We start from the raw sequence: 15,207 nt of genomic DNA, 5'->3' as shown, positions 1-15,207 counted from the left end.
TGTGGCAGGAGAGTGAGAGTTCCATTGACCATTGTAGTGTTCCTCTCACACAGACATAGGAGGAATTGTTCCATCAGGAATGTTTATACACTTTTTCAAATTTGTGCACTAATGCCTTATTCAGAATAAGCAGTGTTGGAATACTGATCAGTATTTGGAAGAGTCATTTGTCCACGTGTTTGTTCTCTATGTTAGGACGCTTCTCACTATAGGGGTGCCAAACTTGGCACGAGGGTTTTTTAGGTGGGAGGTAGTAGGTTATACCGCTATTTGAACACCAGGTACCATTTTGAATCAAAGTGGTGGACTGAAATGTGACTGGTGTGACATTTATTGATCTAGGCTTTCTGCCTCTTGAGGTGTTGTCACGAAACTCAAAGCACAAGGGTTCCTGAGGTGGGGGTCTTTGTCACTGTTTGGGTGCTGGGCACAATTTTGTTCCAACTGGTGGACCAAAATATGACTTCACCTGAATTTTGGTGGCACTGGTCCAAAATGCATGAGCCATTTAAAAATCACAGTATTTTTTGGTTTCTAAAAATACCTGGGCAGCCCTGTGCACTTCCTGCTAGTTAATTGAAAAACACTTGGGAATGTAATTGGGGTATGGGTGATCCTATGCTTCAGTTTTAGCAAAATTTTATTTTTAAGCAGCATGTCACATTATTTGGGGTGGCACAGTTTCCCCCCCCCCCCAACTGATAGTGAAAAGTGGATCAGAAAACAAACCGCCACCTGGATGTCCTCTTATGTTCCTTAAAACAGCCCCATGTTCCTGAAGGTAGCAATGTGTGGAAGGGAGGCTAGAACAGCTAGAAGGGAAAAGCAGAAACTCATTTACACAAAAGGGCCCTTGCTGTTACATGCAATACCCTTAGTACCCTAACTGTAATTTGGCCTTAAAAGAGGGACTTAACTGGTATTCTAGTTCCATTTCATGGTCTACTAAAAATGACAGTGGATTATTGCTTAAGGCATGGTTTATTCTAAGCACATTAGATAACGCTAATTAAAACGGTTGACCTTTAAGTACAGTGATCTGTGTTGAGTTAAACAGAAACCAAGCAAATTTGTAACCCTCTTTTATTACACTGAAAAATGAGAACAAAGGGAATTAATAAGTGCTAGAAATTTCCTTTCACAAAGACCTATTTTCCCTGCCTTGAGGATGTCTCAGTACACAGGAAAGGAATGTTAACTGATCAGGTATGCAATGAAGCTACCAATTCAAGCAAGAATATTACTACGCTCCCCTCCACCAAGCTCATATAGAAAAAACACTGCAGGCAGAGTCTAGCTAAGTACCATGAGACCTAACAAGCATAATGAATTGATTCCATTAGTGACAAGAGAACTATGTTTACTCATAGAAATTGCAGTTGTCAAGGGGACTTGATCCCAGTCTATATGAGTGTAGATTACAGTACAGTGGTACCTCAATTTACGAACAACTCTACAACCAAATTTTTCGACTTACGAATGGGGCAAATGGCCGCACGCTTACAAATTTCTCGACATCCAAACGGAAACCGAGGCAGTTTTAGATAGGGTTTTTTCGACTTACAAATTTTTAAATGGGGTTGCTTCGACTTACGAATTTTTCTGTATCCAGTGCATTCCTATGGGAAATCACGTTTCCAATGGCGCTTTTCGACCTACGAAGGTGCCTTCGGAACAGATTAAATTTGTAAGTCGAGGCACCACTGTATTAATCATGACAAGGTATAGCAGGCTGGGGAAACCTGTCTGAAGGAATGCCCACACAACTGACTCAAACTTACTGAAGCCACTTTTGCTTATTCATTACTTTCACTACTGATCTTCATAGGGAGTTAATTGGTTAAGGCACAGATTTTATAGTAAAGTCAACTTTAACAATTCTGAATAAAAATACTGTAGTTGTAATGTTTTACTGGTTTTTTTAGTTACCACAGCTAGTTCAGTCAAGCCCTTGATTCTAAAAAGCACTATTTAGCACTATTCATTTCCAGTAGTAAAAGTTCAGTATTACTCCCATTTCGAGCAACAATATGAAACATGTTTTCACATTACATAAGATTATGTCAGTATTTTATTAAATGTAGCAACCATTTGTAGCTGATCTTTTTGGTATACAAGTGCCATACGGAGATTGTTAATCATGCAGCCTTCAGGATGTTTTTTCTTGTTTCAGACTTCAGGCTGGCTAATAACAGAAAACTCAATTCCATGCTGCTTGAGCCTGTCAATAAGTTTTGTATTGGAGAATGCAGCCCCAGGAGAATAGACACCACCCCTGTAAAACAGCCACACATTTGGGGTTAGTGACATGAGCTGCAAGCAAGCTTAACACTTATTATGAACAAATACTTACTGAAAATGGGTTAAGTTCCACTCCCCCCTGTAAACCTTCAACAATTGTTTAAGTTAATTCATGAACAATGCATATAATACAGACATACCTCGGGTTCAAACGCTGCGGGTTGCGGACCGCACCGAACCCGGAAGTACCGGAACAAGTTACTTCCGGGTTTCGGCGCTCGCACATGCACAAAAGCAAACTCTGGTATAATCTATTAAGATATGAAATTTCTTAATAAATAAATATTGTGATTTACAAACGATTAAATGACCTAAAGCTTGCACCTTACAACATGAATTAAGGTCATTCGCAGATATAATGGCATTATCACTCAAGCACTTTTTCACATGTTTGCAATAACTCAACTTGACAGAAAGTTTAATGCTTATGCTGGCTGACAAAGTGAGAGAAAGGGAAGTTACTACACCACAGAACTGTGCAGTGCTTTCAATCACTTTGATGCTAATATATTATTATTTATTCAATTGTATCCCATCCTTCCTCCCAAAGAGTCCGGGGTGGCAAACAAATGAAATAGTAAGAATACAAAGTTTTTTAAAAAAGAAAGAAATGAGATATTATTACAGCCAAATAGTTTAAAGGCTGCTAGGAAAGGAACCCTGAAAGTGTAAGCTATTTCACATCAAGAAAATTAAGACTTACTTTTTAGGAAGAGAAGACTTGTCCTTCAGAAGTACCACAGCTGCTTGAACCATTGCAATAGGTGTAGCAACATAGCCAGCCTCTACAAAAAGTTGTGGGAGAGGAAAACACTTCAATTACACTCATTATTTTGACTCTTGGGCTGGGGTGTTTGGAGGTGTTTTTTTTGGGGGGGGGGGTGTTGCTGTTGGTGTTCTCTATCTTAATTTTAGCGCTTATGAGATATGTGGAAATTGTTCAGCAAGGTTGTGTATTTTTGACTTTTTATTTATTGTTTATGACTACTTTTGTTATTGCAGTTATATACTTTTTCATGTTGTAAGCCTCCTTGAGTGCGGTTTGAACTGTGGAAAGGCAACATACAAATAAAATTACAATTACTTCTGTTTCTATCGTTTCTAGAATTACCTTTGATTCAAGATTAAACATCTTCCTAAACACTGGGCCAGTACCATCTAGCTAGCGTTCTCCCCCAGGGCTTTACATATATGTACTACTTGCTTTATTTTCAGCAAGTATATAAGCTAAATAAACATATGACAGTAACACACACAATCTAAATCTCCCAATAACTTTAGGAACAGTACATAAAGCAATCATCTGCCCGTTTCAATCACAAATCACAGTATAATCAGAATCAAACAGCACCACTGTGCTCAGCTAAATTGAAAGCATTTCATAAAAAGCAGCCAAACCTTCCTCAACAAGCCCCTAAACAGGAAGGGCATCTGAGCAAATCTTGTACAAAACCTATATGTGAAGGTATATTCTTATACAAAATTTGCTATACCTGGTCCCTTTACTTGGGTGCAGATTTTAACATTTGGTTTGCCCAGTTGTAAATCTTCTTGTGTTCTGTATCCCTCACCAAAAAAGGTCATTTCAAAGGATGACCCTTCCATCTGTAATTCAAAAGACAAGAAAGAAACAGCACCAAATCTCTAGGCAATGCCAATTTCTATCAAACACACATTACTGCTTATACCACTGAATTTCATTCCAGTTTAACTACAGTGAACTACAACCAAAGTTGAGGGAGTAGTTTGTGCACAAACCCCCCCCCTGTAAAATGTTATGCAAAATAAGCCAGTTATTAGTACTTTACCGGACAATGGATTTGGCGGAATAGTGTGACTTGCACTGTAAAAAGTGTGGTATTTACCTTACCACCCATAAAATAAATGTGAGGTTCCAGACTGTCTTTGCTATAATAATCCACAAGTTTGGTCTCAAATACTGCTTTTAAGCTAGTTTCTGAATAAGAAACTGCAAACGTAGGTAGAAAAGGTTCATAGTCTGAATAGAGTAGATATGGGTTTCAGATTTAAGCTGATATTTTTTTCCAGTCAACTTTCATTGAAGACTGTAAGCACTGCATCCAACACAAGGAAAGATTCACACCACACACTCACCCAATATACACACCACAACAAGAGATAGGTCCACTTCAAACAAGGCAGGAAAACAAACTGTCACCTCAAGAAAGGGGTGGGTCAAAGATTCTATTATAGTGATGCCATTTTCCTGCATTCAAGCAACAGGAGGACTACTGTTCGCTTGTTCTCCTAGTGCTCACCTGAGAACTTATTGCTACATATGGGTTAAACATGTGTGCTGAACGTTTACTTAAGCACATTAAACTAGTGCGTATTCAGCTTTATGCACTTGGCAAAATAATTATTATAAAATGAAAAGGCTGCAGTGTTCTTGACTTTTGACAATCCCACCCATTGAACTCTATGGGTTTTGACTACACTATTTTGGCTTTATGCGCGATCCTTGGAATGTAACCTCAGCGTAAGTTGTGGGCTTATTATACTCCACATCAGACCATCCATCATCCCTTTCCTTTACCCATTCCACTTGAAAGACCCCAATATGCCTCCTCCTCCACAATTTCCCCAGTATTTAAACTACAAACTCACATAGAATTAAGGAATTTTCTATTGCTGCAATTAGTAAGCTAGTCCACATGTCACAATATACTACTGTACCTGATGCACAGGTATCAGGCATAATCGTACACACAAAGGTATCAGGCATAATCAAAAGAGATATAAACAACAGCCGCTTTTTACTGACACATAATAAAAGTATTCTTGTGACACTGTAATTATGTAGAAAACTGTCACATCAAAAATACAATCACCTAAGAACAAAAGTAGTTACCTGTTTTTCTGTTGGTCCTTCCTTTGTGAAATGTCCCCCAGAAAAAAATTCAGGATACTGAAATAAGACAACCAATAATAAATTCCAGAATAATAGAAAAAAACACATCAAACTTCCAAAGTATTTAAAACAAAACCTACTTTTAGCAGGAGCTTTCTTCCAAAGTTGAATTTCACAAGCATTAGAAATAAAAGGCCAGCAAACATTAGCTTAATAACAGATCCAAGACCACCCACAGTCGCGTAAGCAGCATATTGCACCTAAAAAGAAGAGAAATTTTTTATCAATGAAAAACTGTCAGTTTATGTATAATCTGTTCCAGAATACAGCTCTTAAAGAGCAACAATTCACAAAGAACCAAGCCTTGCATAGGTGACAAAGAATGAATCCAGAAATAGGCTAGATATGATTGTTAGCTTTAACCGTGGGCACTGTAAGAGCAGCTGAAGGCATTAAAAGAAATATAATGTTATTTTAGTACTACAATTACAGTAACACAAATATGTTATGATGTGGCACCATTGCAGAAGAGTGATGACAGCCTTGCTGTTTGACACTTTTTCCCATTTTAGAGAGCTACATGAATATACCCACATATGTGGCAGTGGTGACAGACATTCAACAGTAATAAGATTTTCCAGAAGCTCATAAAGTAGTAGCATAGGCCTGTAATCTTTGCAGTGTTAGGCACATGAATTCAATATGACTTCCCCTCAGGGCAACTATGCATATTATTGCAAGTTTCACAGTATCAGATTCAAAGATTTCACTGATGATAGGACATTTTTAAAATAGATGTTTATGAAAACTTACAGGTGTTTCTTTCAGGTCTGTGTGCAAATAGCGCTGAGTTCGTTTTACTACAGAGACATCTGATCCCATGAACGGAATGGAATACTGTTTAAGTTCGTTACTGTAGAATACTGCACCTCTGCAAAAACAGAAGCCAAGACAATTAAAACAAAGCTTGGCAAAGTGTGTTTGAGACAAAGCACTATCTAAAACTTGTCCTTTCAAGCACACAAATCTGTATAAAGAAATTCCACCAGAATGCTTCCTTTCAGGAAAATATAAGGCACCTACAATTACAGCCTTTAGCAAAGGTGTCATGGGCTTTGAAGACACTCAAACTCAGGACGCAAGGGAGAAACATGCTAAGAGGAAGGCACACTTAGCAAATCCACACCGTGATCAACTCCTGCCTGGAAACCAATGTCCCCACTGTGGAAGGACGTGTGGATCCAGAAATTGGCCTCCACAGTCACTTATGGACTCATTGTTAAAACCATGTTTATGGAAGACAATCTTACTCTGCTGCAAGTGATCGCCAAAGAAGGAGAAGGAGAGGGAGAAGAAGAAGGCATTCCTTCTGGAAAAATCTTCTGAGCTATGTAAACAATAAATTCTAATCCACAAAAGTAGCATACCTTCTCTTAAGCTTTCTTCCAGTCACTGGAAGGGGTTTGTGTCCTATTTGCCTTCGAATTTTTTTCAGACTGTCTTGATCTGCAAAGCCATGTATAGCTGATTTCCAGGTCCCATCATGAATGCAGGAACCCTGTTTAAATGCTATGTTAATTCAATATACTATACTCACAACACATCTATACCATCAGCCACAATAATGAAAACATACCTTACTTACACACCTGATTCAGTGACTAAATCAAAGTATAGCTGAGAGCTATGTACTTGATCCTAAGCATGACCATTTTCTCACTTCACCTCTCCTGTGCCCTTGCAAAGATTAGTGTGTCTGCTCCTCTGGCATTTATCGTCTCCTGTAGGAAGCAGGAGTGTGAATGCATTCTAGTGATGTCTAGACTAATCTGGCATTAGTTTTCTCTGGTGGCTAGCTGTGTGAAGCATTGATGAGAACACAGCATGTATGTCTGCAGGATTTTCACCCCACAAGAACCGTCTGCATAGACGGAAAGTAACCTGTTTCTACTCAAGGATGTGTCTTACTAGACTGGGCTGAGTTTAATATTGCATCTACTCCTCCAACAGTGTTCTAAAATGTTGTTATTGTCCGCGCTTTCCCCAATCACTTATTTTTAACAAATGTTAAGTAGCTATCTACCCAACATCAGCAATAAAGCAATTTCTTACCACCTAACCTTACCAAAACAGAAAGCATATGCTTAGGTAAGGCTATCACACTGGTATTGCATTACTTGAGTACTAGAAGCGCTATAGCAGAACAAGCATTAAAGAGTGATGTTCTTCTGACAGTTTTTGTAGGCTACCACTACCAATACAACAACCAGTGTAATAATTTATTTTTATCTGTCTATGATAGTCTATACAATAAACTTAGCTAATCAAGAAAACAACCAACCTCTGGTCCAGATTTTACAGTCAGGAAACTTTCAACTGCAGTTAGTGTACCTTTAGGGGAGAAAATTAATCATTAAGTATGGTTGTAACAAAGAATTAATCAGCAATTTATACTCAGCCTGTCATGGCATCAAATACAGTGGTCCCTCGACTTACGAACTTAATCCGTTCCGAATGCACATTCGTAGGTCGAAAAGTTCGTAAGTCAAAAAGCGTTTCCCGTAGGAAAAAAAATATTCAGACAAATTCATAAGTCGAGGAAACCGCATTTAAAACCGCCAACGGTTTTCGTTCGGATGTAGAAAAAATTGTAAGCGTGCGGCCATATGTCCCGTTTGTAGGTTGAAAACTACGGATGTTGAGTGATTCGTAAGTCGGGGGACCACTGTAAATGAAGATACCATGACATTGGAAATCCTGTACTGAGAAGCAACAGCTTGCTCACCATTTCATTTGAGATTCTATCAGTACTGAACCTGTCACCTTGTTTTAAGTCACACACAACCTATTTTAATGATAAGTCTTTCCAGAATTATGCAACTTATAATCAAGCACACTTTAGACGTTGGAAAAATCTCCATAGGCCATAACAAGCCCTGTTTTTACTTGGAATGTGTGCAAGCAACTCACTACAGAAATGCAGCGGTCTGTGTTATTTCTACATCCCTTTCTAGCTCCATACTCCATTCCATTCCATTAAGGAGCATAAGCTCCAAGTTTTTATTCTTTGCTAGTGCAACAGAAGGTCATGTACATTATTTTAAGATGAAGGTAACTGAAGATATTTATAACTGCATAGCTTAATACAGCAAATATATTAATACAACAAATATTTTGTAGCAACATCAGTCCTTATGAAGAATTACAGAAGAAGCAGAATGCAGAGCATATTATTATTCCTAACCACTCAAATATCATTTCAACACTCCACAAGGAAAATAATTTCTGCACACGTTATCAAAATTGTGATTAAGTTTAAGAGTCACCTTTCAAAGAGTTTCTGGTGTACAATACTCCCATATCTGCTGGGATAGAGTCAAAGCCACAGCTACCAATAATATATACTCCTTTTTCTGCAGCTTTGTCATTGTAATTCAGATACATTCCTTCCAGGAACTGAAAGAAATGAAACAACATTGTAATGAAAAATAGATAATATTCTGTCTCAATGTTCAAGCTAAGATGATAACTTTCATAGCTGTGTCACTGACACTATATTCAGTGGCTGATGCTCCATTTTGCAACATTACAGAAGGTTATTATATTATTATCAAAACATTTATTGAGATGGATGACAGAGGAGGATCCACCACAAGCAAATTCTGTATCCCTGGCTGCTGATGCTTAGGATGGTGCAGGAGCTGCTATTCAATGGCAGTATCACAAAGCTGGACACAAAAAATAAAATTCCCACCTGCATGATGGTAAACTTGTACAAATCTGAACAATGTCTTAATACAATTGTGAATGTGGCTTGTTTTCTCAGTTTCTCATACCTGAGGTTCTCCACTGATGTCGATACAGCTTGCACCATTCTCAACACAAGCTTTCACCACAGGCTCACCAAAAAACCTGTACTGTAAGAACAAATAAAACAATTATTACTTTAATAAATTATACTATGCTACTTTAATAAAGACAGTAAGTTATCTCACTAAGTTTACATATTTGAACAAGGTTATTTAAAGCAATTTTAATTTATAATGAACATTTAATCAATAAACACAATGATTAAAACTATTTAATTCGCATTCAGATTTTAAGAAACATCTCCCTCTGCATGCAATCCTTTCCAACCTCCTCTACCACAACTACAGCATTCACATTTCAATTATTAACCTTTACTCTAGATTTAATGAGCTGGCAGAACTTTGCAACTGAGAATGAAGCAACAATGCCTTCCTCTTCATCTGCTTTCCCACAGCCTCACCACACACAGATGCAATAGGCATTGTTTTGGGGAAAAGCAGCAGCATATTTTCCACATACAGCAATTTATCAGCTATTTGCTTTACTTAATAACTGCAAGTATGATTAGTATAAACAGAGGGAAATTAATTATGGCAAGAATTATTTAGATGTTCACTACACACACTGGGTTAAGAGTCAAGGAAGAAACTGAATTGGTTCAGCTGCTATTATTAATACAGTCTTGTAGATTTTACAATGGCCTCGAAGGACTGCCAGGCCCTTCTTGCTGATTTCTAAGCTTGCAAAAAACGTAGTGGTGGAATGGTGAAACTAGGAATCACTCTGCCCACATTCTAACCTATTTAATGAAGTTACTTCACTGTCTTAATATCTGCTAGTGAGGGCTGGGCATAAGCCTATTTCACAAAGTCAAACTAGAATAATCCCTGATTTTATGCACATCTGACTTGCACAATTTCAACCATTGTAGCTGAAGGTGGGCTGAGTGAAATCGCGCAAGTCAAATTCCAAGCAAAGCAGAAAGCTTAAAAGCTTTTCTCACATCAGACCTACTTGGGTTACCTGGCACAGAAAGAGATTTTAAGCTCTCTGCCTGGCTTGCTGGGCAAGGCATGCCTGACATGCAGGCTGCCTCTAGGATGCAAAATCTTGCATGAACAACTAGCCTTCCAGAGCCAGCGCATAGAACGGGTCTTGTCCAGCAAGCATGGCAGAGCGTTTAAAAGCTCTTTTCACACTGAATAACCCAAACACTCTGGCATGAAAAGAGCTTTTAAGCACTTGGCCTTGCTTGCTAGGCAAGACCTGCTCAGTGTGCTGGCCCTGGGAGTACTGGGGGTGCGCTCTCTCTCCCTCTCACCTGCTACCGGTTGCTGCAGGGCAGCTCCACAAGTTTGACTGTACCCAATTTTTGCCTACACATATAACCCTTGGAACTGAACCCTTTTGTAAACTGAGAGATTACTGTACTTCAAATGCCAAACAACATTATTAAATTACAACCCTTTCTGATAAAAACTGCCTCATAATTACTTTTAATATCTGATCACCACTATAGAAGAGTGATATAAACATTATAAATTAATAAGTAAAAATATAGGATTAATATATGCCTTTGTTTCACAGTGGCAGACAGCAGAGTTGCCCCTTTAACTTTTATTCATCCAGAAAATATTTTGGTTGACATACTTTGAAAAGATTTATTTTTCAATGTTTGCTAAGGTAATAAAAATATTGCAATATATTGAATCTTCATTTTTAAAGCTTTTAGTCTCATGAGAGCTTTATACTTATTCATTTTCCAAAAGAGGAAAATACTTACTGGGCCTACACAGTTCAGAACAATAGCAGCTTGTTTAGCCATATTAGCAAGAGAGGATGGATCACTGACATCACACAGTATTATGCCAACTTCTGACTTCAGCTCTGTCTTCCCTGAAAATGTAAAAGAGAAATGTTATAAAAGAAGCCTGGCACTGTATAATAATTGCTCTCTAATATACCCATTGCTTTTTCTTAACCTTCATTATTTAGTTATGAATTATTAGATGAATGGATCAAACCCAGGTCATTTTAAAATCCTTTATTTTTTCAACTACAGTACATTTGCAAAATAGGTAACTTTGTTCTGATACAAATTCAAACATCCACCCCCCAAATATGCTTTTTCAGTATAAAACAACTGTGCACATCGGAAGATGGGACTTCTTGCTACAAAAGATGACCAGAAAAATCTCAAGAAATTATTGAAACCTATTTAAGAGAAATACAATGCAGTAAGTCAACCATGTAAGTGCATGTCACAAGATTATCACTATGACATTTTATTTTAGCCATTGACTTAGAAGGAGCAACAACTCTGGTTTTAAAGATCAGTTTCAATAGTGTTTTCCCCCTTAAGTACGTTTTAACCTAGCAACCTCAGCACCACACAACCTTTTTCCAAGACTGCATTTATTCATGCAATATCACCAATGCATTTTCCCAACCCCAGAAAGGCATGGGCTATAAAGCAAAAGAATGCAACAAGTACATTAATGAACCAACAAGAATTTTCACAAGAAGAATTGTGTGGGCTAAGAAATCTGAAACAATGCTTGATTCATTTATACTGAACAAGCGTGGGAACCTCCAACTAGAAAAGGCTAGCATATACAAGTCAGGACAAAGTAACAGAATCAATAGTTGGAGAAGCACAATGTCTGAAACAGCAAGAACCAGAGAACTCACACTGTCACAAAATGACAAACAACACAGAAAAAACTGACATTTTAAACAAGAAATGGGCCCATGTATGCAACTAACATTGTGATACAAGGCCCCAATACACTGCACTGGAGGATGTTTGGATGTAGCAGAGGTGTCTCTCCACTTAGCACTGCCTGACTCCATTGGTGGGGGGGGGGGCTTCCACAACTGCAGAGATCCTTATCAAAACCATGGCTGGGCAGAAATCACTGCTAGCACCAACAAGCAGAAACCCCTGAAACAAACTTTTCTAGGGTGGGAAAGAGGACCGGTTGTGCTGGCCAAGGAGGCACTAGATTTTAAGCTGGTCCAGCTACAGGCAATAGACCTTATCTGGGTGCAACTGAAATGCCTGCCTAAAGACGACAGAGGAAAACATGTAATGAAGCTGCTTCTGCCCTTGTGAGCATACGTAGCAGGACTGCAGAAGTGGCAGTGGCTCTGCAGCAGAGTCCAGCCCTGCTGCTCTCAGATGGGTGCTAGAATTGCTCCCTGAAGCTACAATTTTAAGTCATGGAAACATTCCAGTTGTTAGCAAACCAGAAATAACTATGGTCATTGGTCAGGGGGGAAAAAGGAAACAACCCTTTGCTGTAAAAAATATGTATCACAAACAGCATCATCCAGCTGGGTTTGGCAAACTTGGGTTCAATATCCCCCTCTTCTATGGCCATATCACAAATTCTTGATTTCACAGTGCAATCCTAATCCCCAGGTAAAATGGGTGGGAGAGGTTAGCACATTGTGTATCTTCCCATCGCCCCAGTTGCCAGGCATTAATGAGCATAAATTATTATCAAGCATATTTATCCTACTCTCTTGATGCCAGAGTGGCTTGCAAAGAAAAGTCAGTCCTTGCCCTCAGGCTCGCAATCAAAGAGACATGACACAACAGGAAAAGGAGCTGGGAAGGAGTAGGGAAAAAGCAAGCTCAGGTACTAATTCTTAGTTACAGAGACCCTGCAATGAGCAGCAAGAACTGAAAAATTTGGAGAGGAGTCAAACATTGCTGTTCTTTCAGCAGAGCTAATGAAGAGGATCTGCAGTTACATTTCCCCCTCTCTCACAGCCTGACAGACAGCTGGGGGAGGGAAGTTGCTGTTTATTCAGGAGCTGATGGGAACACTGTGCACTCCCATCTCTCCTTTTCCTATAGCCTTATGGGCTTACCCTGGAGTAACAATTTACATAGACTGAGGAAGCTATGCTGGAGTAAGGAAAGCTGGCTTGGGAGGCACAAAGGGGTGTGTTAAGGGTGGGAAATTGCACTCATCGCTCAATCGCTCATGGAGCTTGAACTCAGTGAAACTTACAGCACCAAAAATAAAGGTGCAACTAAATTCACCCCACAAATGTCTAGCGTACCCTGCCCACACCCCTGCCAGCAGCAGTTAGGAAACAGCTTAATTTACACAGGAGATACACAGGCCTCTTTGCCAATTCCCTTCTGCAAACAATGGCAACTTCCCAGCTAAAGTTGCTGTGAGAATAAGCACAATAAAAACCATAAAGCCCTTTGGACTTGGAAGGGCTATTATCTGGATCAGATTTGTAATAGGCTGCTATCATCACCCCTGCCCTTAAATGGGATGGAAATCCTCCAGCTTGCTTGAACTTGGGAGAGGATGGCTGCACAGTGATATGCTCCCTACACACTCACCTGCCCTGGATCAGTAAGATGGGAGGAACCACCACTCGTTCACATAGCTCCAAAAGAGAATTAGGCCTATCCTGCACGGGCCCATCCTGTCTATCAGCAACTACTGGTCATGACCAGGGCTACAGCAAGGGGGTGGTGAGGTGGGCCGCCACCAGGGGCACAGGTGATGGGGGCGCAAAATCAGCTATAAATATGTCCATAAATATAGATTATTGCCTCATAAGAAATGGTTTTAAATAGAGGATGAATTGCATATTGCGGGGGGTGGGGGTGGAGGAGAGGCGAAAAGAAGAGCTAATTTGCCCGTGGCTAGGGGGAGCAATCTGGACGGTCCTGCGAAGGGCGCAAAATCACCTAGCTACGGTTCTGGTCATGACAGCTGAAAGTCATGGCTCTATGCTTGTGGGCTTCTGCAGTCCCCTGTCCGGCCACTGCAGAGAAACAAGATGCAAGCCAGACTAGGTGGTCCTTCAGTCTGGTCTAGCAGGGCTCTTCCCCGCACAGGCTGCTGACATGGGCGACCTGGCTGTTTTGCAGTGAGCAGCCTACCCCCAGTGGGGTCCAAACTTTTTCAAAGAACGCCAGACTTGATGAAGTGAAGGGCCATGAAGACCGACCAAAGTTGTTTTTTAAAAAGGATTTAAGTTGTTGAGCTTTTATTATGATTTTACCCCAAAGATCTTGACCTTTTTTAGGGGTTGGAGTTGTTGACTTTTTTTGGATTGAAATTGTTGAGGAAATAAACTGCCGCAGGGGCCGGGTTAAACCGACCGGCGGGCCGGATTAGGCCCTAGAAACATGCGTGCGCTAGGAACACCGTCATCGCTCGCTCCCTTCCATCACCTGGAGAGAAGCCATCAGACTAAGGTCAGGGTCCGGGGCCACGTCGCCCCCGACTCCGCTTCTCATTTTTAGGGAAAGCAGCAGCAGCCCCCCCTCGCCCACTCCCTTACCCAGCTTCTCGGCCGCCTTATCGACCGCCGCCTGCAGCTTCTCTCGGTTCCTGCCAGCCACGGCCCAGCGCAGCGAGCCGCACAGCTCATCCTCGCCGGCCACCCGCGCCACCTCCTGGACCACGTACTGCCCCGTGAAGCCCGACGCCCCGAACACCACCACCTGGAAAGGCCGCCCGGTCGCCATGGGGACGCGAAGAGGGCGCCGCGCTCAGATAGCGCGAGGCGAAGAAGCGGAGAGGCGCTGCGCAACGGCTTGCAACCCTCGACTGGCGATGGGGAGGGGGCGGGGCCGCGGACAACGGTCCCAGCTCGCGGCAGCCTCACGTGACCAATACCCGCCTCCAGCGCCCCGCCCACCAGCGGCTCCGCCGTGAGAGGCGCCCCGCCCCCCGCGCACGCTTCAAACGCAGCGCCTTTGCCACTCTCGGCTGGTCCTGGCAGTTGGCCGCTTTTCCTTCCACACCCGTCACTGCCGCGCCCCGTGAGGCCTGTTTTCAGGAGACGGGAGTGGATCCGCAGAGCCTCGTTCTCCACGCGTTGGGGAGGCGACGTGCGGGCTCTGGCGACGTGCGTGCTCGTGCCTGAGCCGCATGGTTGAGAATGCTCGCCAGCCTAGCCTAGCAGAAGGCATAGCCGCGAAATGGAGGACAAATAGGCAAAAGGGCTGCATGTTGGCCTCGAAGCAAGAGCTGCGCTTCCTGAGGGCAATAATAATAATAATAATAATAATAATAATAATAATAATAATAATAATAATAATAATAATAATAATAATAATAATAATAAATAAATACATTCACAACAGCTGCTGTCTTCTCTTGGGGTCTCTCTACAATAAACATCTCGGGAAATAGGGGTGATTTAGCACAAATAGGCAGCTATGCTTGGGTGCATGGTAC

General features: G+C 41.1%; 1 protein-coding gene across 1 annotated transcript; it reads right to left on the bottom strand.

Moving 5' to 3' along the window:
* Nucleotides 1-1,066: 1,066 nt before the first annotated feature.
* Nucleotides 1,067-14,579, bottom strand: SCCPDH (saccharopine dehydrogenase (putative)). The gene is made up of 12 exons (XM_035108319.3): nt 14,306-14,579; nt 10,767-10,879; nt 9,010-9,090; nt 8,500-8,629; nt 7,515-7,564; nt 6,601-6,731; nt 5,987-6,104; nt 5,314-5,433; nt 5,174-5,230; nt 3,795-3,906; nt 3,005-3,086; nt 1,067-2,275 (listed from the first exon to the last, which is right to left on the bottom strand). Exons 1-12 carry the CDS (start codon nt 14,490-14,492, stop codon nt 2,170-2,172), a joined length of 1,287 nt encoding a protein of 428 aa, XP_034964210.3. The 5' UTR covers nt 14,493-14,579; the 3' UTR covers nt 1,067-2,169.
* Between the last annotated feature and the right edge of the window lie 628 nt (nt 14,580-15,207).

This window comes from Zootoca vivipara, chromosome 3, assembly GCF_965207765.1.
Source record: "Zootoca vivipara chromosome 3, rZooViv2.hap1.1, whole genome shotgun sequence".
NCBI classification, from domain to species: Eukaryota; Metazoa; Chordata; class Lepidosauria; order Squamata; family Lacertidae; genus Zootoca; species Zootoca vivipara.
Note: the sequence above shows the minus strand (reverse complement) of the source record. Positions and strands in the feature narration are given on the sequence as shown.